Source organism: Sphaeramia orbicularis, chromosome 19, assembly GCF_902148855.1.
Source record: "Sphaeramia orbicularis chromosome 19, fSphaOr1.1, whole genome shotgun sequence".
Classification (NCBI taxonomy): domain Eukaryota; kingdom Metazoa; phylum Chordata; class Actinopteri; order Kurtiformes; family Apogonidae; genus Sphaeramia; species Sphaeramia orbicularis.
The window spans coordinates 27,371,771-27,399,469 of record NC_043975.1 but is presented as its reverse complement, the minus strand read 5'-3'; the positions used below and the strand labels follow the sequence as shown (position 1 = coordinate 27,399,469).

General features: G+C 35.1%; 2 protein-coding genes across 2 annotated transcripts; one reads left to right on the top strand and one right to left on the bottom strand.

Annotated features, from left to right (window-relative positions):
• Positions 1–59: 59 nt before the first annotated feature.
• On the bottom strand, positions 60–22,740 carry LOC115410324 (receptor activity-modifying protein 1). Its single transcript, XM_030121930.1, has 7 exons — positions 22,569–22,740; positions 7,286–7,432; positions 5,600–5,803; positions 3,865–3,963; positions 3,638–3,742; positions 2,923–3,067; positions 60–713 (listed from the first exon to the last, which is right to left on the bottom strand). The coding sequence occupies exons 3-7, from the start codon at positions 5,700–5,702 to the stop codon at positions 467–469; spliced, it is 699 nt and encodes a 232-aa protein (XP_029977790.1). The 5' UTR covers positions 5,703–5,803; positions 7,286–7,432; positions 22,569–22,740; the 3' UTR covers positions 60–466.
• Positions 20,215–27,699, top strand: LOC115410322 (C-C chemokine receptor type 7-like). Its single transcript, XM_030121928.1, has 2 exons — positions 20,215–20,260; positions 25,259–27,699. Exons 1-2 carry the CDS (start codon positions 20,236–20,238, stop codon positions 26,410–26,412), a joined length of 1,179 nt encoding a protein of 392 aa, XP_029977788.1. The 5' UTR covers positions 20,215–20,235; the 3' UTR covers positions 26,413–27,699.

Sequence of the window (27,699 nt, the reverse complement as noted above, 5' to 3'; positions counted from 1 at the left end):
TTCCATGGTAACTACAGAGCCTCTGAACGTCCAAATGGGTCATATATGATGACCAGGAAAAGATGATAAACTGAATTTTACACCAATTATTTACATGTATTGATAGGATTAGTGGATCAACAGATATTAAACATTTTAGATCAGTAGATGGTTTTAGTTGTTGGTGGACGTTTGGGTCTTTAACTGCATTTAACTGAATTTATTCAATAAGCTTCTGTCTAGTAGAATTATTCAGATGCCCACATGTACATGAGCTTTTTACCATAAACCTATCTTCTTTCACTCTTAGAAAACACACAATCAGAGCATATTTTGACACACAAACACTCATAAAACACTGAATTAACACTATTTACAGTCTTAAAAATTCAACTATTTATCTCATTTTGTAGCGGTATAATCTGTTAGTTCTATAGTGGTGCTGTGATATGTAGAATGTACAATCTGATGTAACGTCGGAGCCTCTTCACTCCTGCTCTTTACTTTTTTGAACCACCAGATAAACCAGGGCTGGGATGAGGCTGACGGGGACGATGGTGAGGGTGACGACCAGCCACTGAGGAGCGTCCTCCAGTTCAAACTCTTCTTTGGGACAGTTTTGGAAATAGTAAGAGTGGACTTCGAGGAAGAACTCTTGGATGTTTTGGTTTGGGAAAAAGCAATGACATAAATAACTCCAGTTTTCCACGCATATTGTCATGTCGTTGTACGGTCTGCAAAAGACAGAAACAACCAGGTTAATAATAATGTTCAATATCTTGTAAATGATGAGTTTAATATCCTCATTATATTGTGTATTTTGTTTCTTATATTAGTTTATCAGTTTTTAAGGATAGCTTTGGAAAATTCCTTCACTCCAGTCTCCGAACTTCAACACTGTTTTTTAGTGGTTATAAGTTATTGTGTGACTTATTAAGTGTTTATAAAATTATGTACAGAAAAAAATGTGGGATTATTAGCAGCACTTTACATTAAAGCTCAGAAATGACATGGGGTTTAGAATCTGTAAAAGCAACCATGTAACATGGAACACTTCATCAAAGACATTAAAAAAATGTATAACAAGTGGTTCCAGACACAACAAACCCCGCCCCTCGCACATATTGGTGCTTATTTTGGCATCAATCCAGCTGATGTCATCATGTCTCTGCATGTGCTGATGTCAGTAAATGAATAGCCTCTATATATGTATGTGCCAAGTTTGAAGTCAGTTAAAACAAAATTGATGTTTTTATAGACATTTGAAATTTCACCCATTATAAGATTAGATTGAAAAAAGACATAAAAATTCACAAATTTTTTTAACTTTGACCTACTTTTCCCAAAATATAACCACATCTATTCAGGGTCACTGGGAACCCAATTTGGCATGAATTCAACTGATAGTTTTGCTGCTACAGACATTTGAAATTTCTCCCATTGTAAGTACATGGGGGGAAAAAAAGTCATAAAAAAATTTATAAAAATTTGAACTTTGACCTACTTTGTCCAAAATATAGTCTGATCTATTCTGGGTCACTGGCAATCTATAAACCTAATTTGGCATGAATTCAACTAATAGTTTTGCTGCTAGCGTGTCAACAAACAAACAAACAAACAAACAAACAAACAAACAAACAAACAAACAAACACATAAACAAAGAAAGAATTAAACAAACAAACAAACAAACTGAACCAAAAAGAATACCCTTTGCCTCCATTTCAGGGGGCGGGGTAAAAATGCATCAAATGTAAAACATGACACAGTATCTGAATGATATTTTGGGTATGGTCATACTTAACTGTGTTTAGTTAAGTATGTTAATTTTAACTTGACAATCGGCCTCATGCAGCAACATTCTCTTAAATTTCTCTTATATTCTTATTAAGTAAGAGGACATGTTTCCTTTGTTTGTTTTATATTTTTGTTAAGAGAAAAATAAGAGGAACTGACTGTGAAAATATTGAGTCCCACTATGTCCCAAAGATGCCACTGTTAAAATCAAAATGTTACCAAGTGTTTTTTTCTCATTTCTAGTCAAAATATCTCATCACACTTAAAAGAAGACATAATCACCTTAAGAGTAACTTTTCTGCTTTTTTTTTTTTTTTTTTTTTTGCTTAATTCAAGCCAAAAAAAACAATCTGCCAATGGAACAAGTGAAAATTATCTTGGTAAGATTTCTTGAAATAAGATTGTCAAGATATAATATGTTGTCTAAAAATAAGTTCTTATATCTCACTGAAAAGTTCCTCTTGCGATGATTATGTCTTATTTTAAGTGTGATGAGATATTTTGACTAAAAATAACAGAAATACACTTGGTAAGATTTTGATTTTTTGCATGTCTTTTTATTTAATGATTTATTTTTGCTTCAATTACTTCTAAAACAAAAGTGTCCAGTCACATGTTCTACTTCAATTGACAGATGAGATACTTTTCCAAACATAAATTTAATAATACATCTATAAAATAATCAGAATTATATTGCATTAAGTGTGTCTGTGTTCGTAAAACGTGTTTCCTTGCACTGTGGTATTTTTCTCTTATCTTAGTAGGAGTGCATTCAACCACTGCTACCATTTTATCTTAAGCAGAGGAAGAGAAAAATAAGAAAACATGAATGAGTCCCACAAATGTATGAATGCTAACAACATAAGCGAATGTGTAGATGATACAAACAAAAAATGTGATCGTATACTGTTTCTTGCCTCTGATAAGTGTTCATATTTGGGCTGCTCTCACAGAAAAAGCTGACCTCATAAGTATTACACAATCCCCTCATACCACAGTCTATTGTAGTTGAGTTCTTAATAAAAACACTAAGGATAGAAGGAAATGAAACATTTTCAACATAAGATATGCATTAGAAATCAAATAAACAATAATGCAGTAAATCGATGTGGTGTTTTATGATTGTTTGTTTTTTTCTGGGGCCTTACCTGATGACATCTTCCAGGACACACCAGTTTAAAGTCAACATCTCCTCATGAAAGGGAGAAGCACAGTACGCATGTATGCCTGCAAGCAGTAGTTTCTCTTGGCAGTGACCGGGTCGCTGCTCATTTTCCCATGACTGAAAATTTTCTGCAAAAGAACAAGAATATACAGTAGTAGAAAAAATTATTAGACCATCAAAAGTCATCAAAAACAATGGTTATGCAATCAAGTACTAACTCCTGTGTGTATCATGTGACTGAAACAGACAGAAAAGAAAACACAGAATGCCTAAAAGCACTGTTTTGTCAGTACCATGGAAAATGGCTAGATATCAGCTCTGAAATTAAACTCTTATGAGCTATTTTTGTTGTTATCATTATATTTGTCCAAACAAATGTACCTTTAGTTGTACCAGACATTAAAATGAACAAGAAATGGAAGAAAATAAGGGTTGTCTAAGAATTCTTTCCGTGACAGTATTTTACATAACTATGTAGACTCAAACAAATCAACAAATCTCAATTCTAGTTAACCAAAAAGGATATTACAAATGTTTGTTAATGTGGCTTTATGCAAGTTAGTTTCAGCCTTAGTCACTTGTTTGTTAACTTATTGCAAACATGGCGTTTAACGTTAGCAACTACTTGGAAACAGGATGTTTAGATCTTGTGATCTAAAGAGAAGGCAGTTTCCTTACACAGAAACAGAAATACCCACCATCATCCTCTGTGATAACAGTTTGGTTACTTTGTGTGTTCAGTTCCTCCTCAATTTTAGTCAACTCATCGTAACTGAAAGTTCCATTGACTCTGCTCATTGTACCTGTAGACACAAGATATATTTATCATTTATGAGTGAACATTTCTTACTGTGTGGTGATTGCATGGTACTCCCTTCATGCCCACACAACACCACAGTATTTTGATCAACTAAAAGTATCTCACTGTTGTCCATGGATGTTTGGTTGCTGAGCTGAAACCTTAGTTTCTCCTCTACGTTGCTCATCCCAAGTGTAATGTTGGATGTTTGGGACTCCACAATACCTGCAAACACAGACTGAGTGAAAACCGTCATGCAATATCATATTACTTTTTCTTGGAATTTAACTTTAATTAATTGGTCCATGCTGACCCAAGTCACATTAGGACATCGTGAGGACAATCAGCGGAGTCAATGAGCGACTGGACCGACTAATAAATGTTCTCACAGACATGAACACTACATTAAATGCATTTATCAACCAGTGACTTTTGGGTCCTTGTCTTTTTATATGGTTGTTGCTTAATGTCCTCCCGGGCAGGATTGGCATTCATGGATACAGAGTCTAATTGGTTCTGGTTCTGGTTCTGGTTGGTTCTGGTGGTGGATGTGCTTCTCTAGCAGTGGGATGACGTGTCTGTGTGTTCATTGTTCGTTTGTGTATCTCCGATGTGCCCATCAATCAAAGGAATGACCTTTTTCACATTATTAACAGTTTTTCAGTGTCACCTCTAAGTGTCGTCAAAGGTTTCAAAGCACTAGAAACGTGCGTACGCCAGCTATGGAGTTGGCGTGAAGGACCGCACATTTCCACGGTCATTTCACTCTTTATACATCTGAACGTGAGCGTGGAAAAGGGTGTACGCCAGGTTTTTGTGCATACGCATGCTTTGTACATGAGGCCCCTGGTGGATTCACAGCTGAGGAGACTCCACAGGGGGTTGTTTCATCAACTTCCCCTGGTTTTTAACCTCATCTTTCCAAAAAGGCAAGTGATAATCCCATAGAACATGCACATGCTGTATTTATTCCATTTACAACATGTACTATCATAGGGTACACCACTGGTTCCCGACCTTTTTTGGCTCGTGACCCCATTTTAACATCACAAATTTCTGGCGACCCCAGTCATTCAAAACAGAGACTTTTTTTGCTAAAATTAATTTGTTTTTGATCATGTAATAGTTTGCTATAATATGTTGTAAATAAACGTTAATTTTAGATGACATTCAGTCTACATAATGTATATTATTATGGACGGAGGCAGAAAGGCCAGGTGTAGATTACTGCCCAAAGTGAGAATTTTATTTTCCTTGGTCAGGATATGTACAGTCAGTGCAGCTTATATTTACAAGGCTGACAATTAATACTGAACAAACACTAACTCAAACTATGAATTATGAAAGAGCTGCAGCATCTGAAACAGACCATAATGAACATTTAAGATAAACAGAACCACAGTGCTTCAGTTTTCTTTTATGGATTGGGATTGTCTCTCTCAACTCACCATATATTTTTTTATTGATAAGGTTTTTTTTGGGTTTTTTTTTCTATCAATTTCTAGAAATTTCAGGTGACCCCATCTGAATTGCAGGCGACCCCAAGGTTGAAAAACACTGGGTTAGGCCCATTTTAAACACTTCCAATTGTAAAAAACAGTATGTATGCACAGTTTTATAATGCATAAACATACTTTATGCATCTCTTGTGCCACATATTACACCACATTACTATTTAAGAATTTCAAAAACCTGACACCAAAATAAAACTGTCCACGACTCCTATTCTTCCGTCACCCCCTCACACAGCACTAACAATAGACACTCATGGAATCATGCAGTAAGACCACAAAACAGGAAATACCAAGAGATTAATATCTATATAAAATAGAACAAAATGTTAAAAGAAGCTGAAACGTACCTAAGATGAGGAGATGGAGGAGCAGGTACAGGCCCATGGTGGATGGAGGTGAAGTGTGTGACAGTAACCTCTGAGGCTGACCGCTGACCCGAGGTACCATCATGAGGCTTATGGTCTGACTGGTGAGAGACTCCTGAGGAAGGGGGTTAATGAACAAGCCCCTCCCTCATTTTTTCCTGGCACAGTTGAGTGCATTCAGATGACCTGATGAACATGGAAGAAATGTGTTCTGCACTGATGTGGGCTTAATAAATAGATGGTGAGGTAAGAAAAAGAAACATTTCTGATGTTTATATGAGCATTTAAAGTCTGAGGGAATAAAGGATATATACCGCATCTCTAGTCTCTTGTTTCCTTGTATTCTTAATTTTTTAATGTATTCTGCTTAATTTCATTTCCACTTAATTCAATATAAACTCAACTCAGTCAAAAACCACCAAAACAGTCTTTAATAAAAATGATTAGTTGCTAATTTCATTTCCTACTTGTCAGGTTTGCACATGATGGAACATTATTGAATTATTAGAACCAGTCAAATGGCCAAATATTTTCTGAAATATATTATTTTTTTTGTCTTTTGCAAATGATTTATCACAGTTTATAATTCTTCTTTTTATTTTATTTATTTTATTTTATTTTATTTTTTTCAATCAATTATTTTTTATTTATATAGCACCAAAATTATAACAAAAGTACCTCATGACACTTTATATTTAGAGCTGGTCGAACCAGATTCTTTTGATTGATTGATTGATTGATTGATTGATTTCAAATATGAATGTCAAAAAAGAAGAAAAATCAGTAACAAAATATTTTAACATAAGACATATAATACATATTCGAAAAGGAGTGAGCAGAAGCATAACTTATAAACTCCCACCCCTTCTCCTTGAATAATTAATAACAATAATAAGCTTCCTATTCTAAACATATCTATACGCTAATGCTTGATACTTACTGTTTAATGATTTTGTTTCTGGCTTTATATAATTATGAACAAATATAATATAATTCACATGAACACATTATAGTATTATCTGCTACAATTTGCATTTTTCTGTGAAAATCTGGTATTTTCCTGTATTTAATTCACTGATAATGTACATGTTCATTAAAGCTCAGAGTATTTTCAAAGGTTATTAGAATATATGGAAATATACACATTAATATATATGAACATATAATTAACTGAACATAAAAACAAGCACCTACAACCACTGTCCTGTGTCAAACTATGCATTTTAGTGGTGAATTAGAGTTGCACAAAAGGACAGTGTTTCCACACTCATTACAGAGCCTCTGAACATCCAAATGGGTCATATCTGATGACAATGAAACGCTGATTAATTGTATTTTTACCTGAATTATTTACATGTATTGATAGGGTTAGTGGATCAACAGTTATTAAACATATTAGATAAATAGATGCTTTATGGACAGTGGTGAATGTTTGGGTCTTTATGGGTTAAAACAGAAAAAATAATTAAACATGAAACTAATGTTATAAAACTTTACTACTGTTTATGTGTAAAGGAAGATTCCATCTGTATGCACTAAATAAGAGGAAGTGTTGGTATGTCCTCACATTCTCTTGCAGCCAATTTGTATAAACACCGACCCCACACACTCCTGTACTATAACCCAGTGATATATATCTCCTAATTGGAAGTGTGTGTGCTCAAATACCTCGTGCGCTGCTGGGTTTCCTGTTCCTCCTCAGAAAGCTCTTAATGGATTTCCTTTTTTGTTGAGTGACTGCGATGACATTTTGGCTCCGCAGAGACAATTCTGTGGAATCAGGAAGCTGAGGCAGAATGAAAGACAGGCTGGCTCCTGTAGAATACACAAACACAACCACCTCATATTCAGCTCTGATACGTCTCCAACAGTCTGTAGGCAGCAATATAACACTTGGCAAGAACTGACATGTGCCCAAACCAGGATATAGTATAAAAACAAAAAAAAGTGAGGGGGTCCACAAATTTGATCTGGTCTGTCTTTTAGTTGAGTCATAAGAAATTGACATTGTTGTGTGTGTTGGGTTTTGTTGTGTGTGTGTATGTGTGTGTGTGTGTGTGCAGGATTCACCTGAGCCCATGGAGACCGGAAACAGTGTTTTGGTGCTCCAGGATTTTACAAGATATTGCTCAGGAACAGGAAGTACAGACCTCCTTATGGATTAAAGTTATATAAAAATGTACCACAGGATATGGAGTCAGTATCTCCACTTGGTTCTGGTGGTTTTATATTAACACTGTACAGTCCTGGCCAAAACATGATTTAACCCTTTAACCCTTTCATGCATGAATTATGAGAACCTTAATGAAGATTTTTTTGTTGTGTTGTTGTGAGTGTTTTTATTCCTTTTAGGCATGAAAAAAACACCAATGTGATTGAATTTTTTTTTTAATCAACCTGTTTTTCATGGAGTTACAAAAATGTCCACTCAGCTACACCATGAATTTTATTCTTGAAGCAAAGAAACATGTATTTAAAACCCAATATCATAAAGTGATATGAAAACAGTGAAATGAAACCATCTTTAATGCAGCTAATCTGATGTTTTCTCACATTTTAACATATTCTAATACTAGTTATTACTCACTTCATGGAGATAATATGCAAAAAATAAATATTAACTATTGATTTCCATTCAAGAACCAATAAGAACAGCAAAGTTACAATAATGGTATGAATTGCAGTTTATGAGATGATGCATAAGTGTCCACTGTGTTGGTTGATATGGAACTAAAACAACAAAACCCATGAATATACAAGAGTGAAACTGTAGAGTAACTGTCCACTGTAGTGACCACTATGCATGAAAGGGTTAAAGGAGTGATATTTTGCTTTTTAAAATTGAATTATGCATTTTCAGACATTTCCCTGTGGTGTACATAAACTGTAAATGCTATGCTTGGGTCTGAATTCTTCATTAATTCAACTCCACAGGTCCATCTTCAGCCCTATTTCTGAGTAATGACACCAGAAAGGTTGTTTTGAGCGCTGGCCCTTTAACACTTTCATGCATAGTGGTCACTACAGTGGACAGTTATTCCACAGCTGTTCTCTTGTATATTCATGGGTTTTGTTGTTTTATTTGCATATCTCATATTGCAAATATTTGCCCCATCTCATACACTGCAAATCATACAATTACTGTAACTTCACTATTCTTGATAAGCCTGATCTGCAGTAACATGTTTGAGTGTAAATCAATTGCTAGTTGTTTTTAGACTGCAATTAACAGTTTTCTTAAACAAAAAGGGTGTGTTTTGCATATTACCTCCCTGAAGTGAGTAATAACTAGTATTAGAGTATGCTAAAATGTGAGAAAAAATCAGATTAGCTGCAATAACAATGTTTTTACACAGTATTTCACTTTCTATTTTTGCATTTTAAATACATGTTTCTTTGCTTCACAAATTAAATGCATGGTGTCCAGCTGAGTGGACATTTTTGTAAATCCATGAAAAATAGGTTCATTAAAAAAAAATTCAGTCACACTGGTTTTTTCATGCCTACAGATGAATAAAAACACCCAGGAAAAAAAAAATCTTGACTAAGGTTCTCATAATTCATGCATCAAAGGGTTGAATGCAAATGAGCACTTCAGGCCCCACCCCCTCCAGGCTGATGGTTGTGCTGCTCTGTCCTGTTCCACCAACAACTGAACATTTAGGTAATCGGCTCGAAGTTTGGACATAGTTTCAGTTTTTACTGCAACTGCTGCTGCTGATGAACAATTATGGTGTACTCGCAGAAATGTTCGTCAGAAGTCTTGACCTTATATGTGCAAATGTTATGACGTTACTAGCTATAAAATGTTTAGTTTAGTTGATTTTGAATATGCAACAAAACAAAAGTAGTCCTACTTAGTCTTTACAAATGAAACAGATTATAAGAAAACAAAACAAACAAACAAAAACAAAAACCTGTACATATACATGAAAACCAAGTATGACTTCATTTGCATATTCAAAAAGGGGTGGGAGGAAGTATAATTTATTTAATCCCGCCCTTTCTCCACAAAACAGTCTATTGTTTAGCTTCCTATCAACATAATATGAAAAATCAAGTCCCTTGGATCAGTTAATCTCATTTATCATCTTCACATACACATACATACATACATACATACATGCATACATACATACATACATACATACATGCATACATACATACATACATACATACATACATACATACATGCATACATGTCTACATACATACATACATACATACATACATACATACATACATACATACATACATACATACATGCATACATACATACATGCATACATACATACATACATACATGCATACATACATGCATGCATACATACATACATACATACATACATACATACATACATACATACATACATACATACATACATACATGTATACATGCCTACATACATACATACATAATACATACATGCATACACACATACATACATACATACATACATGCATACATACATGCATACATACATACATACATACATACATACATACATACATACATACATGCATACATACATACATACATACATACATACATACATACATGCATACATACATACATACATACATGCATACATACATACATACATACATACATACATACATACATGCATACATACATGCATACATACATACATACATACATACATACATACATGCATGCATACATACATGCATACATACATACATGCATACATACATACATACATACATACATACATACATACATACATGCATACATACATGCATACATACATACATACATACATGCATACATGCATACATACATACATACATACATACATACATACATACATACATACATATACAACTACATACTTACTACTTTACATTTACGTTACATTTAATACTTATAAAATGTAACAAATTAAAAAGGAATTAAAACAGGTTGTAGAAATCTACTCAATTTTTGCCAGAATGAATATAAAGGTAGCTTTGCAGCACCTGGAGGGTTCAAATTCAAACTTTATGAACTATTAGGGTCCAAATACACAAATAAATGAACCAAAGATTAATAAAAATGGGTTTAGCAAAATATGACCCCTTTAACTCCTAACGTGTCTGTGGTGAGCCCTCTGAATGTGTGATTTATTTTAAATATTCATAAAAATTCAACCGTTTCATCAATATGAAACATTTCCAAACGTGCTGATAGAATAGACCGTGCACTTTCCACAGACATCTGAGCGTGCTCAGTGCACACCCCTGTGTAATGGGGGCAAAACACAGAGCAGTGAGTCAGACAAGTCGCTGTAAAAACAGGCGGTTTGTTTTTTTTTTTTTTCTCACAGTTTTCCTGTTGTTTTCTGTTTTTACTGTTGTTTGCAGTGTTGTGATGATTTTTCTTTATTTTTTTTTTTACTGTGTTTTTGCCAAGTTTTGACTGTGTAACTGCTGCTTTTTGGAGTTCAACCAGGTGCAAAAAAGCAGCCTGACTGATTTAGGAAAAAAAAGTACTGGGTCAAAATTCAAATCCTTGTCGTTCAGTGTGTTCCAGTTCACAGTTCATGTTCCACATTCTAAATCTCTTATTGATGTACTGTACATTCTAAGGTCCTTATTTAGTAAAAGCCTGTCAAACTTCTCTTTCTTTTTCTGTTATTCCACTGTGTTTTGACCCTAAAACACAGTAAAGCAAACCCACTGAAGAAACACATACACACAGCAGCTTTTATGACACTTCTACAAATATCACTGAAATAATATCTCAGGGGTTAAAGAGTTCAATTCTTAATGTTCATGAAGCATGTAGATGTTTACTCTGAACAAAGCAAATATCAGATGAAGTGATGCCTACTTTTTTGATCCACTTTTAACTTTAATATTTACATAATGAGCAGGATGGACCTTGTACATTCAACAAAAAATCAGATATGTGTCCTAAAACTCATATCACCATCAATTCAACGACAGTCACATCTGAAAATAATACACAAGTCATTTGTCTTCTTCTGTCAAGGAACACAATTGTGTGATGTTGACAGTGAAATAAGCCGAGCTAGTTTACTTAAACCTCCTTATGATGGTTCAGTTCTAAGGTGTGAAGATATTTAACCCACAAAGACCCAATGTTACTTTTGTGGCAGCTCCCAAATTTAATTTTCTCTATTTTTTTTAACGTTTCTTAAGTAATTTATCACCATTAATTCTAATATTATGCTCTGTATTTTGCATTTTTAAGTGAAAATCAGGTGTTTTGTTGTATTTAATGTACCAATTATGTAGATGTTTATTAAAACTCAGATTAAAGTTGAGGGTTATTATATCCAAAATTGAGAAAACTAAAGAAAAAGATTATTTTTTCTGCAAAATATATCGTTAACTGAACATAAAATAAGTGTCTCCATCCACTGTCATTGATCCAGCTCTACAGGTTTTACTGGTGAATCCATGTTGTAGAAGACGACGGTGTTTCCATGGTAACTATGGAGCTTCTGAACATCCAAATGGGTCATATCTGATGACCATGAAAAGATGACAAACTGCATTTTACATCAATTATTTACATGTATTGATAGGATTAGTGGATCAACAGGTATTAAACATTTTATATCAGTCGCTGGTGGATATTTGAGTCTTTATGGGTTAATTTGCTTTTTTAATGGTCACTGGTAAATGAATCACATTTATGCAAAAAGTCAGTATCACAATCAAAACTGTTGGTCACAAATGTAGGAGAGAATCAGACTGAATCATAGCACTTACAGAAATTACAGAAACTAACACCTAACCTCATTTATAACCTACGCATCAAGTTAACCACTGGAAATGTGGCATGAAGAAACTTTTACAGAGCTTTAATCGGCTCCTGTAAATCACCCATATATGACAGGATGGTTTCAAGATGTAAATGATTACAAATGTGTGAAAGTAAAACCAAGTGCAGAAATTTCTCATATCTGTCTGTAATAGTACTGACACTGAAGGTGTAAATAGTCTGTATTATTTTCATAGTAAACTGACATGTTTAATTCTCCACAGAAATCTGAAACATGCATTTCTATTGGTTTTATCTGTAAACTGTCCCTCTTTTTGACAGTAAATTAACATTGCAAACACTGAAATTACTGTTATCTCTATACCTGGTTTCAGAGTTCCCTCCAGTGGTTAAACTGTGGAGAACAGTTTTGGACATGCACTAGTGTCACGTTAAAAGAAGTTTGTCCAAATATTCACTGTGAAACAATGTGGTTTGTGTCTTTTCACACCGTGTCAATGTACGCCCACCAACTACACACCCAAAGTTTTTCTCGTTTCAAAACTACGTAGTAAGAAGGGTGATTAAAATATTTAAACCACTGTTGCAAAATAACTGTAATGTATATATTTAGAAAATAATAACAATACAGTCATCACATGAATAATGTCTTTACTGCTGTATCACCAGCTGTGAACAGAAAATCATGCAGTTTGTCAAAGTAATATTATTTGTGTCTGTTTTTAGACTTTATTTCACTTTACATATTTCACTTTGAATATTTTCATGTTAATTTGCCTTACTGAAGTCACTTGTTACCACTACTTTTGTTTTTAAAATTGTTTTGGCCTTAAATGCTTCCTATATTAAAACATTATGTTAATTTATAATAATAATATATAATATTATAATTATAATATATAATAATATATAATTATAATATATAATATTATAATAGGCCACGTATAAACTACAAACTAAAATAATAAAAAAAATGCAGTAAAGAATGCCACACATAAATACACTTTAAAAGGGCTACATGTAGTATCTGTACATTAGTAGAAATATCTGTACCAGTCAAATTCCTTGTTTGTGTGCATGAACTTGCCCAATAAATCTATGGCATTGTACTGACAAAAACAGTGCTTTTAGGCATTCCATGTTTTTTTTTCTGTCTGTTTTGATCACATGATACACACAGGAGTTAGTACTTGATTGCATAACCATTGTTTTTTATGACATTTGATGGTCTAATAATTTTTTCCACAACTGTACAATGAGCTTCTCATTTTATTCAGTGAGTGATGCAGTCTGAGGATATACAGTGTTGATTCATTAATGGTTTTGTTTTGTTTTGTTTTTTTGTTTTTTTTTAATGTTCTGTTTATTGATTTTTTTTATATATATAAAAACAAAGAACATAGTTCTGTTGTTTGATCAAAAAGTCCAACAAATAGACAAACAACATATGGAACAAACCCCCCTCCCCTGTCACACATCCTCTGGTTTTGGTAATTTCTGAGTGTGTTCTGCTATGTTCTGTGTCTGCAATATCAATACTACCTATGACCCCTTGAAGTGATTCTTTTGTATGTATGAGGCAAAGAGTCACAGTCTATGAGTTCCCAATAAATAAATGAATACAACTTAAGAAATGTAGAGGCTAATACTGTACAACATTTATACCTGCTGATGGTTAATAATAGAAAAAGTTGTTCTGATTAATTCATTGCAAGGTGAACTGATATTAGTTATGGTTAGTTAATCCTTGTGCACTTGTGTTGATGGTAAATAAAATAACTTTAAAAAAAAACTTGCTAAAATAAAATCATGACTGTGTACTTGTATTTTTTATTTTACTATGTGAAATTTTATGGATAGTAAGCACTTGCAATGCTAAAAAAAAATTAGTTATAACTAGAAGTGTAAAATAAAATTAATTAATTAAATAAATAAATAAATAAAAACAATTAAATACTGAAATGTTCAAAATGTTTATACACCACAGGCCTATTATATAGTTAAATGGAGTTTTTTAAATGTGCTCCGATATGAAGGACTATTGTATTATACTTGTATTTTATATTATATAGTTTATTATCTACTTATAAACCAACCACAACCACATAGTCTCAAAAACCCACTTTCTAATCTTGCACAAGCCATTTTTTCATATGTATACACGTATATACTGTGTTTACTACGAGTTTAAATCAACAGGAGCAACGTTGCCAAGCACAAATAAAGTGTTGCCAGGTCGAGGAGTAGGTCAGCACTTTCACACCTTTTGCATTAACCACAAACAAGCAACGAAGGTAGGCATCCTCAGTTAGAAATCAACCACACTCTTGAAACAGGCTTGTCAACATCTGAGCTCAGAAGTCAACATGAAAAACAGTTCCCATCAGCAAAACCTAGTCTCAATAACATGATATGCGTTTCTCATGACCCGGTGCCAACGTCTGAAAACCTTTGTGGTTTGGAGCTCTTCATGATCAACAGCAGTGATTAGACTACACAGTTTGCAAAGTGATTTGTAAGATTTGACAGATAGAACCCAAACTCAGGTCTATACCAATATGTAGAGGAGTTATCGACACCTTTTCCTTCATAGGGATGTACATCAGTGAGCCCGTTTACATGCACACCAATACTCTGATCATTATCCAATTTCTGGAGATTTCAAGTGATCATGTAAACAGGATAATCTGATCTGTTTTATAAAATAACAGCAGTAATCTGAATACGAGATATCACATTAACATGCCTGAATTTCCCCCCAATATTTTGATGTCTTCCTGCATGTTAATACAGGTTAATCTGATTTATTTCATTTTTTTTTTTTATATTTGCGCATGTGTAACACCATTAAAAATAGTAGAAAATGCAAGTTATGTAGTCAAACGTGAACTGAAGACAACAGGAAATTAGAGTTTACACCAGTGGTGGCTGCTGGTCTGTAAAACAGGGGAAGCTCATCTTACGGCGCCATCATAAAACCTGTTGTATTATAGCAAAGCAGTTAAAGATAAAAGGAATGCTTAATTGAGGCTGTTGTGCTTCATCTATACCACAGGTGACAAACATGTGGCCCGGGGGCCAAATCTGGCCCGCCAAAGGGTCCAGTCCGGCCTTTGGGATGACAGTGCAAAAATGAACCTGAACAGTCCAGATTGTCCAAATCATTTTGGTTCAGGTTCCACATACAGACCAATGTGATCTACAGTAAAAATAATAACACAATAACCCATAAATAATGACAACGACAAATTTTCTTTGTGAAAAATTATGTGGAAAAAATTGAAGAGAAAAAAAATAACATTACACTCTGAAAATATTTACATTTACAAAATTATTCTTTCACAATAAAATGCAAATAAACACATTAATAAAAACAAAGATGAACAACCCGAAATGTGCAATTTGAGCAATATTCTGCCTGTCACTAAAAGTGTTATGCATTTATGGATCCACTGTGATCTGTAGTTGTGTTAATAATAGATATAATATTGTAGAAATTGTGGAAATTTTAGTTCCAAACTCCAAAATTTTAACAATGTTCTGCCTGTTACCAAATGTTTCTTTAACATTGTGTGTAATGTACATGCACAAATAATAAGTCCAGGCATAATGTTGTTAAAATTGCCCTAATTTTTCTAATGAAATTTCAGTTTTTTCAGGTTATTCACATCTTTTTTGTAAAATGTAAATATCTTCATAATTTAATTGGGTTTTTTTGTACTAAAACAAAAAGAAAAACTTGTATTTGTCATTATTTATAGGTTAAGTCATTACTTTACTGGTCTGGCCCACTTGAGATCAAATAAATATGGCCCCTGACCCAAAATGAGTTTGACACCCCTGATCTATACCATAAAACCACAGGAACACACACTTGCAGGTGTATGATTTGACACTGTTTCTCTTCAGCTGATGTGGTCACGACACTCACACGACCTCTCTTCCACTGATATCCACATGGGACTGAGCTCCAACGTGCTCTGATGCCGGTATGTTTCAACATCGCTGTCAGTCAAAATGGGTTCAGCCTTTCGGACCAATACCGACTCTTTCGAACAGTTCTTCCAATCCAATTTCCAAAGTCCAGCATCCTGGCTCCGCCTACTGACCCATTCACCTCCAGAGATGCTGAACGTCCGTGGGAGGGTTTTGGGTGGGATGATTTATGCATTTAACCAATTAGGATTGAGGAAATGACTTAACGACCAGCGTCCACGCCCCATTTCACCATTTTCAACGTACAGGCGCTAACAATCCTGTAGCAGTGCTTTTATTGTTTTTTTAAATTGTCTGTAAATTCCATCCAATCGAAGATGCCTGGGAGACACTAGTCACTTTTCCATTGACCCTCAAATTGCGCAAATATAACTCGCGCATAAAAATTTACCTAATGGAAAAACGACAATTTCGCCAAAAGATTTTGCGCTGGCAATAGGTGACTTCTTGGGCTTAACGCAAATGGTATATCATGCAAAACTGCAAATTGAAAGACCTTTTTTCGCAACTAGTCAGGTGAATTAAAAAAAACGGACGTTGACGTATGTAATAACAAGTGAAGAAGAAGAAGAAACATGTTGCGGTATGTGTGGACACATCAGGAAACCCAACCATTTTTTAATTTAGTACAAGATAGAGGGGTAATATATAATAATAATGAATCTATCTCTAAATCAACACCATATTTACGTTCGTTGCCATGTTTATGGAATGATTTCTCATGTCATCTCGTTATAATAAACAAACAAATCATCGCATTTGGGATTTAATGGAAAAACAGACATTCTGTTTTTTCAACATTTAGTAAAGATCAGTAAAGTTTTGCGCGTATGTCCAATGGAAAAGCGACTACAGACAACCCACTGATGCTCGATGTCAATGGGGAATTCAACAGTGTAGGCTACTGATACAAGAATGTATCGGGGAATTTGTGTCGGAAAGCAAATGATAAACGGCTGACCAGAACAACATAGCAATAAAATGAAGTGCATGCTTGCGCAGTTTTAATGTAAATGTAATTCGTATCTTTATTGTAAATTCAACAGTGCAATTCTGCCTATTCATTTCCTAAAATGTTAGGGGAAGTCCAGCTTCCCTTGCTGTCTCAAAGCAGCCGCCTCTGGTCTACACACAGTCTACATTCATTACATACGTACAATTCCGATAATGGACTGGAGTGTCTATACCAGGGTTTTCAATTATCGCATTTCTTAAGTGCAGGTAAACATGTCAGATCTGATTTTTATAATCATCTGATTACTCCTTGTTATTGGACTTTTATGGTCATGTAAACAGGCTCAGTGAGCAGATAAAGGACTGTGAATTTGATGATGCTGATCTGACGAGACCGACACCAGAGGGTATCAAGATTTTGAGGAGCAGATTGAGACTAAACAGCTCCAGCACACAGCAATAACAATAATACCAGATTGAAACACCCTCTGGAAAGTTGAATCAAGACCTGACCTGTGACTTCAAATATTTGTTTAAACCACAGAGATGATGGTATCAAATAAATCAGAAAATGCACCAGAAATGTGGTTACATTTCCACCAGGTGCAGTCTTGACTAGTGTTGAAACAACATCCTCTTTGTCTGAAGGCCAAGTGAAAATACACTCAATACCAAAACGAGACCAGAAACTGTTTCATGAACAACTGTGAAACAAGAGAGCAGCGGGGTCGTCGGAATGATATTTGGTGTTGAGTATTCAGCCAAGATTTATTAACCCTTTATCAGGCAAATGACTATTTTTGGTCATTTCTGCATACATTACAAGAGAGTGATAGCAACAGTTCCAGTGAGGACAGTGAATCAACAATCTCAGGTCCAATGTGGTCTACAGGGTCTGTAAGGTCCATCTCTGCATGAACAGTGAGTGGACCTGCTTTGTTAGGTACCATGAAGTAATGGTACTAATATAAGGAGTGATGTTCAAAGGGAGAATGTGGATGTGGACAGGGGTCTGGATCAGCACTAATGTTGGTCTAGTGTTCTAAAAATATGTTCATTTCACCTTACATGTGTTTTTCTGGTATTTTTTTTTATATTTACTTCTTCATTTTTTTTTTTTTTTTTGGGGGGGGGCACTAACAGGCAAGGAACTAAATATGGTAACTTCATTGACCTTGATTTTCTACATAGCAATAAAAAATGTTAAAACATTTAACAAAAGTAATAAAGTTTTGTTCTGTCCTGAGTTGAGTACCCTATAAATGGTTAAGACAAATCCACGGGTCCTAGATGTGTTTATTTTTATGCTGTTGTGTATTTGTGCATGCTGTACCACATTTGTCCACCACCAAAGTGTTCTGGCCATAGCAACGTGATTGTAAGGTTATTATACTCCAAAATTACCAATATCTCCTAAAACATTGGTCCTATCAACTTGCTGTTTTTGCTACTGTCTTCTTTGATCTGAAACACTTAAGTATGCCAAACTACAGCAGTCAGCTCTTTCCGGATTTTGTGTATATCCCCAGATACACACACATGCATGCACACACATAGAGGCCACTTGACTTTTACAATACAGATTAGCATGTAAAGTATAAGATGAACATGTGGGACCAAAATAAAGCCATAAAGACAAATAAACCCATTTTTACTTTGATTCTTATGTGCACTTTTGGCTTTTCACCTCAGAAACTAAGAAATATCTGTAAAAGGAACCAGATTCTGTTACTGGTTTCCTGACCACTGCAACCAGTCGAGAAACCAATTCATCAAGTGACAAAAGGACACGACAGTTCATCTGAGAACCACTAGGTTGGACCTGCCCGGGACAAACAGTCACTTAACCTCAGAAGAGGTCAGACAAAAGTTATGAACTGGTTTTGGCATCACATGGAGGCACACCCACGTGTTTTTGCTCTACTTTGCAGGTCAACACACAGCTTCAAGCAAAGAAATGACTGAAAGTGATGCTGAAATGAAAAGAAACAAGTCAAACCACCACCCTAGTTCCAAAATGTGACCCTGTGCAAAAGGTCAATGAAAGTACAATTTGATGATTTGCAAATGTCCAATTGACCAATTCAGCTTAGTCACAGAAGAATGACAGAAACATATCTAATGTTTAAATGTATTGTTTTAAGAAAAAATAAAATAATTTAAAATTTGATGGTAGCGATATGTGTCCAAAAATTTGTGAAAGAGGCATGAAAATGCTAAAAAATAAGTGGTGCTAAAAAGAGGAACACCTTTATATGAAATTATATGGTTAATCTGTAGCAGTTCAGTGATATGATTACATATAAAAATAATAATTTAAAAAGGAAGACTCAGCAGTAAAGATGGTAAGAGGTATCTGTGAAAAACTGTATCAACAAATTGTGGAAAAATTTCAGAATTATATGACTCAGAATATCTCATCATTTACATTAAAATCCCAAATTCAACATTAACTTTTCTTAAAATAGTACATTTTCACAGTTCTATTGTAATTAAAATGTGTCTTTTTTGAAATTTTGCAAATCATTGCTTTCTGTTTTTCTTTATTTTTACACAGCATCTCGACTTTTTGGATGGAATTTGGTTAATAAATATAAAATATATGTGCAATTCCACTAACAGTTAATTTGCATTAGTGTGACTCCAGTTATGCTGATTTACAAAGATAGATAATCGAGATGATCGGTGTCAGTGTTTCAGGATGATGATCTGGCTTCTGTGCATCGTCTTATCCTGCTGACATCTGTGACTGAGCTCTTGAGAAACAAACAACCAAGACAAGGGTAAGGCAAGGTCAGCAAAACACAGGGGTGGTTTCATTGGCTGGGGGTGGTTACATCTGAGCCCCGAAGCATATTTACAGTCGGTGCCAGTTTCTCAGATTCTTCTAACACTCAGACACAGAAGCTGGGAAATGCTTGTCACCCCAAATATCACAGGTAAGAAAATCTGAGTAGATCTGACATACTTATTGAATTTTGCAAGTACATTGGACACATGTTACATATAGGAAACAAAGCCTGCACTAACAATATTTAAATGATGAAATGAGTACTTTTTCACTGCAGATTCTTTGGCGTCTGGCATCATCACAGCCCACATATGACTCATAATCATACAGTCTATTGTAATACGTACAAGAGTTATCTGAGCTGTCAGATGCTCTTCAACAAGTCACTGAAAATGACAAGTTATTTAATTTATTTCCACTATTTTTGTGCCACTTTATGGAAATTAACTTTTTTTGGGCACTTCATAGCACTTGTAAAAGACTGTTTATTTTGCTTCAGCAGCTACAGTAAAAGAAGAACTTGCTGTTTGCATGTGATCCTAATATAGTAGAGCTGCTCATGGGTTCCCACATGCAAACATCTGACTGAAATGTTGCACAGACAGGTAAAAAAAAAAAAAAAAAAAAAAGAAGAAATGACTCAAATACAGCTCCGAATTGTATGAATACTCATGAGTACTCAGAGTAAAACAGCTGGTGTTTTTATATTGTTATGTGATTTTCAGTATTTAGTATTCAACACAAATGTAAAGTATAAAATAAAGTATATTTATAGCCTTAAACGTTATTTTTAAATATGGCAAAATATGGTGTTTGTATTTATTTTTCATGGGAGAAAAAGACACTGTTCATCTTTCAGCGACAGTGAAATGAAGTCAGATGTATTATATTCTGTTAACTGTTTAAAGTAGAGCAAAAGATCAACAATTTATTGTAAAATACAACCTAATGCTGAAGCCAAAGAATTCCCATTTGTAATGAATCAATTAGCTTTCATAAATTTTAAGAAACCAGACGCGAAGCTTTACTGACAGATGGGTGAACAGTTTTTTTGTTTGTTTGTTTTTTTATAAAGAGATTTAATGTTTCCAACGGTTTGTAATTAATCATAAAACCAACATGAGACAAACTGATGGGGCTTGAGCGAGTAGAGGGTGCAGTACGATTACACAACAGCTCTATTAAGTAAAAGTCTTGAGTGATAAGTAGTTTATCTTTTCAATTTAGCTTAAATTCCACAGGGGTTAAGTTTGGTTTATGTGCTTGAATAAGTTCTTGATGTACCACTGTAAATCTTGAATCTTTGTACAAGAATTCTACAAGAGTAATAGCATGATACAGCAGCACTTTATACTATAAATGATACTACACAGGGGGAAAAATATCCAGAAAACATTAAGTTTAAGCTGAGTAGAAGAAGTGAAGACACTATTGTCGTGTTAAATAGTATTTTAAAATGGTAAATTTAATGAAATTTCTGTAATTTATCCTGTGAGCTGCATGGAATTAATCAAATGAAAGCCACTTAAAGTTGTTGTTTTTATTTAACTGATATCTTAACGATCTGTGTTTCATATATTACACAAACAGAAGGCATCGGGGTGCAGAAACAAGGCATGTGGATATAATTAACTACAGCGTTTTTACTTCTCTGATCGATTTCATCTTTTCACAGTTGATGAATAAAGATAAAGTTTATTTTCCATTTGTACATTTGTTCGGGTACATAGGAGTACAAGCATAAAAGATTAAAAGATACAATCAATAGAAAAAAAGATATAAGATAAAAGCCATAAAAAGATAATGAAGTGACTTGCAATGAATATCTGAAAATATTACTTTACACAAATTACACTCAAGGACATTGCATATTTCTTTTATTTTATTTCATGTCCATGAACAGAGGTTAGGTTGTGCACTTAAAGTATCTGAAGCATGTTATTTTAAAATCAGCTAAGTAAGGAAGTAAGTTAATTTTATTTATATAGCACTTTTCACAAATTAAATCCCAAAGTGCTTTACAGTTTGGAATAAAATGACAGTAAAGACAGTAGTACAGAGAAACCGACAATTACACAAGCCCATAAAACATCACCCTGGGCTAAACGCCTGCCTAAATAAAAAAATAATCAAATAAGAATCAAACTTCCCTAACAGTTTAGGATTAGAGGCGAACTGTGACTCAGCACTTTTTTAATATAATATTATTTAATGAACGACTTAATTACAAACAAAATACTGATACTGTCTTAGAGCCTCTATATGTTACAGATAGTTGTTTCTTTTTTTTTTTTTTGTAATTATACGGTACACATCTGGGAACCAACAAAGTTTTTTTTTCTACTCCAATAATATTAACTTGAAATTTTATATATATATATATATATATATATATATATATATATATATATCAAAAACAATATATGAATATTTCGCTCTTTGCTTTTGCTTCTTACCTTGAAGGGAAACTCCATATCAACTGTGTCCGACAATAAAGATTACATGCAGATTAAAAAATATCACAGAAGAAAAAAATCTAGTGCAATTTGCAAGAAATATGAGCAGTAACACAGTCACATAGCGAAAGATCAAATGACAAAAAGGTGATTGTGGAAAGTATCTATAAGGCCGTTGGCACGCGACACTGACTGATCTGTGGCCCTGTGAGCTACCCACGATTTCCCCTGTGCCAACGACCTGGCAGCAGTGTCACGCAACAGGGAGGAAAATGAGTAAAATACCACAGCTGCTTACTCAAAGTGAAGGAGAGCGCTGCAGGTCTCTGACATTTGATTTAAATCTATATATCAGTATATATCAGTCTTCTGCTGTATTCTACCCAGGCTTGTGTTCATAAGAATTCTCCATTTTTTGATATAAAACAAAAAACAAAAAACTGCAGCACTTGGAAGATGATGATGACTCAGAGTTTTCACTTTGAGCATGTTTAGGGTGTTTTTCAAAGCACTTCCTGTAAGTTGATACAGAACTTATATTATAGTGTTCCTGTATTAGACTGTTTCTATTCACTACTTGTGTATTTCTTACCCCGCCCCCTGAAGGGAAGGCAAGGAAGTATTGTTTTTGGTTTGGTTTGTTTCTTTATTTGTTTGACTGTTAGAACTCTAGCAGCAAAACTGTTGGTTGAATTCCTACCAAATGTGGTTTGTAGATTCTATCCCCGGGTTTGTTTATCCAGTAAAGGCATTTATTGTGGCTACACGAGTTGTCTATCTACGATGCAACTGCTCTTTATACTGCATTTCTGCATAATAAGATGGTTTTTATGGCCGTAAAATATTATTGAGGTGTGGATTGATTCAGACGGAGCACCACTGAAGGCCTAGGTGTGAAATGCACGGTCCACCACTGGTAGATCGCCAGTGACCCAAAATAGACCTCACTACATTTTGAGAAAAATAGGTCAAAGTTAAAAATTTTTTAATTAATTTTTTTTATATCTTTTTTTCCCCCATTTACTTATATTCGGCAAAATTTCACATGTCTGTAGCACCAAAACTATTGATTGAATTCATACACAAATGGGTTTATAGATTGCCAGTGACCCAAATAGATTTCATTACATTTTGGGAAAAGTAAGTCAAAGTTCAAATTCTTTATAAATTTTTAGAAATCTTTTTTCTTCTCCCATTTACTTATAATGGGCAATATTTCACATGTCTATAAAAACATCAGTCTTGCTTCCAGTTGCTTCAAATTTGGCATATACAGTATATGGACACAATTGATATGCCGACATCAGCACATGCATAGACATGATGACATCAGCTGGATCGATGCCAAAATAAGCTACAATACGTGCGAGGGGCGGGGTCTGTTGTGCCTGGCACCACTTGTTATATTATTTACCCATATTCAAAGGTGGCAAATGTACATGTGTGTGTAAAATATTACAGTACATCCAATGATTTAGCTTCTTTAGTCAAGTATAAGTACAAAATTAAATTGTACTAAAAGACTAACAGTAAAAAGTTTTTCTAAACAATACATAACAAGGCTGTTTAGAAAATGAAAGTTGTAGAAAGTACTGATAACTGTGTAAAAGGACAGATAAATACTCAAGTACAGTATTTGTATTCACATGTCTGCCCACAAAAAGACAGGAGATGGTCTCACTATATATGACTCATGTAACTTAGAATTACATATATTATTTGTCTCCTAAACTGTTAAACTGAAGAAAAAAAAACCCCAAAAAAACAAGTAGTGCCAGGCACAACAAACCCCGCCCCTCGCACATATTGTAGCTCATTTTGGCATCAATCCAGCTGATGTCATCATGTATATGCATGTGGTGATGTCAGCATATCAGCTGCCTCTATATATGAGCCAAGTTTGAAGTAAACTGAAACAAAATTGATGTTTTTATAAATATGTGAAATGTCGCCTATTATAAGTAAATGGGATAAAAAAAAAAAAAAAAAAATTCGTACAAAATCTGAACTTTGACCTACTTTTCCCAAAATTTAACCATCATCTATTCTGGGTCACTGACAATTTATTAAACCCAGTTTGATATGAATTCAACAAATAGTTTTGCTGCTACAAACATATGAAATTTTGCCCATTGTAAGTAAATGGGAAAAAAAAAAAAAAAGATTTTAAAAATTCATAAAACATTTAAACTTTGACCTACTTTTCCCAAAATTTAATGACATCTATTCTGGGACACTGGCAATCTATAAACCCATTTTGGTATGAATTCAACCTATAGTTTTGCTGCTTGAGTGTAAACAAACAAACAAACAAATCGAATCAAAAACTATGTCCCTTGCCTCCCCTTCAGAAGGGTGCGGTTAAAAAAAAAAGAAAAAAAGACAACAGTACGTCCTTTACTTGATTCTTTTCTCTGGTTCTAAATGATAAACCTTAAGTCATACATCTTGCCATTGATCATCACAAGTTGCTTTCCATTCATATCTTATGCTCAGTTGTTTCTCTCCTCTGCTGTCTGCACCCGGCCTTTTTTCTGCCATAAATAAGACAGGAAATAAAGTTAAACACATATTATAAGTTCAGTCATTGATGTAATTTGCATCTAACAAATGAACATTTTCCTGAAGTAACTCCAATTTATGTTAATCCAACAAATAAACCTAATTAATGTTCATCCGTCCCCCAACAGCAATGGACTATACCACCCCGAATGATGACGGTTTCAGCTACGATTACTATGACAACACCTCTGATTTCCTCAACCTCGGTTTCAACTTCGACGACTATGACAACACCTCTGATTTCCACAACCTATCGGACTTTGGTGGCTGGTGTGAGGCTGATGAGCAGGCATTCACCATCAGGATGTTCCAGACCTGCGTTTTCTGTGTGATCTTCATCCTGGGAGTAATGGGAAACGGCCTGGTAATCGCCACCTTTTCCCTCTACCGCCGCTTTCGCCTTCGCTCCATGACCGACGTCTTCCTGTTGCACCTGGCGCTGGCTGACCTCCTCCTGCTGCTCACACTTCCTCTGCAGGCCACCGACACTCACCTTGGATGGATCTTCCCGAGTCTCCTCTGCAAAGCCACGCGTGCATGCTACGCTATCAACACCTACAGCGGGTTACTGCTGCTGGCCTGCATCAGCGTTGACCGCTACATGGTGGTCGCACGAGCCCAAGAGATGCTCAGGTTGCGCACCCAGATATTGACAGGTGGAAAGATCGCTGCTGTATGCGTGTGGTTTGTTGCCGTGCTCCTCAGCCTTCCTGAAATCCTGTTTTCTGGAGTGTCCGTCTCGGGGATTGACAATGACACGCACTGTGTTATGAAGATAAGTGGAGGGGTCAAAATGGCCACCAATGGAGCCATTATAAGTATCTTCTGCTTGTCTTTAATAGTAATGGTGACTTGCTACTCTTTGATTGCTAAAGTTCTGTGGGAGGGACGTGGATTTCGGCGGGGTACCTTGCACCGACAGCGTACGTTGAAGTTGATGGTAGCTCTGGTGTTTGTTTTCCTGGTCTTCCAGCTGCCTTACACTGTGGTGCTCTTACACAAAATGACAGGTCCATTTTGCGGCCTCCTTTTGGAGTATGTCACCTGTACGTTAGCATACATGCGCTGTTGCCTAAACCCAATCCTTTACGCTCTGGTAGGTGTGCGCTTCCGAAATGATGTACTAAAGCTCATCCATGACGCAGGCTGTCCATGCGGGCCTCAACTGGCGCCCGGAACAACCAGCTCTACTTCCATATCTCCTTCTCCACCTGGTCTCACAGTGGTATCACCTTGTTCTCCGACATCCTCTGACCGACATTTTACCAATTTCAAGTTTTAGTTTCCACTCACCAAGCGATATTTCTTGCCGTGGACTACAACACGTGGAGTTTCTTTATTTTATGGTATGTTTTGGCCACTTGAGGGCAGTAGAGGCATCCGTCACACCTAGTTTCCCGCGTGTTTATGTAAATGACAGATGTATATAATGTCAGTGTTTGAAAACTAAACATGCATATGTAATATCTACATTTCTAGCTATTTATGTTATGTTATGTTTTGTTTTTTTTACCACTTGTGTCAGTAATGATCTGGATGTTTTGTTTTGGGCACTGACAGCATTTAGTTGGGTTAATTAAAAAGTGGCTCATAATGTCTCATAATGTTTCCTCGAGCCCTAACCAAAGCATTTTTATTGCCTAAACCGAAAAAATAAGGATTTGAGAAGGGAAACTACCCAAAACAACCCACTTCCCACTGAGGAACGACAATAAAGCACAACAATCTTTAACACAAATTACATTTACGCTGTGTAATATCTTTGGTTTCGGTTTTTATTACTATTATTTATTAAGTCCTTGCATGTTAGCAATATAGCTTTCTCATCAAGTTGTGTCTCAGACTGGCAACCATGTGATCTGTTTTGGTCTCCACCAATTTCCAAGGAAAACATTGAAACCCTCCACTGTGTTGTTACCATGAAAACAATAGAATGAAAATAAAAGTGTACCACAAAACAACTGATATTATAGGTTAGATTAACACATGACAATCAAATGGCTTTAATGCTATGTAAAGGTGAAGGGGAATAAATAGCAAATGCCCTTTTTGATAGATTAGTGCAGCTCTAAATGTACTTTCTGTTTTCTTAAAACTGACAATAAGCTGTCTACATATGTGCTAATCACTGATCCAGAGTTACAAGAATGGATCCAAAACTCAGTCACATGCAGTATTTGGTAAGACTTCCTTACTTTAGTCAGGAGTTGCTGTTCATGTATCAGGTGACAAAAAGCAGATGTTAGGCACTCACTGTGGTGTCTGATAGGCCTGACAGGCTTTTGTAAGGATAACCACAAACACAAATGTTGTCATCAAACTGACACGATCCGGGTTTTACCTCAGGGAAGTGAAAATGTTCTGTCACAGAGAGTTAATGTTTGGCCTTGTGAAATTCACATGCTGGTACTGGTGAGCCACATTTAGTGCCTTTGCCTAGGTTACTAGGCTGTTTACACATAGTACACATAAATAAATTATTCATATATGAGGTTTAAATAGCATATATTCATTTTATTTGGTTATGTTTGTACCTGTAACTACTGCCTCTTTCTCCTTTTCCTCCACT

Coding starts and splice junctions, on each gene's coding strand:
- LOC115410324 (XM_030121930.1), bottom strand. CDS start 5,702: ATGATGGTACCTCGGGTCAGCGGTCAGCCTCAGAGGTTACTGTCACAC. Junction 3,068..3,637: donor TGTTATCACAGAGGATGATG/GTGGGTATTTCT, acceptor GTTCTTTTGCAG/AAAATTTTCAGTCATGGGAA. Junction 714..2,922: donor GTCCTGGAAGATGTCATCAG/GTAAGGCCCCAG, acceptor TGTCTTTTGCAG/ACCGTACAACGACATGACAA.
- LOC115410322 (XM_030121928.1), top strand. CDS start 20,236: ATGCTTGTCACCCCAAATATCACAG. Junction 20,261..25,258: donor TGTCACCCCAAATATCACAG/GTAAGAAAATCT, acceptor GTCCCCCAACAG/CAATGGACTATACCACCCCG.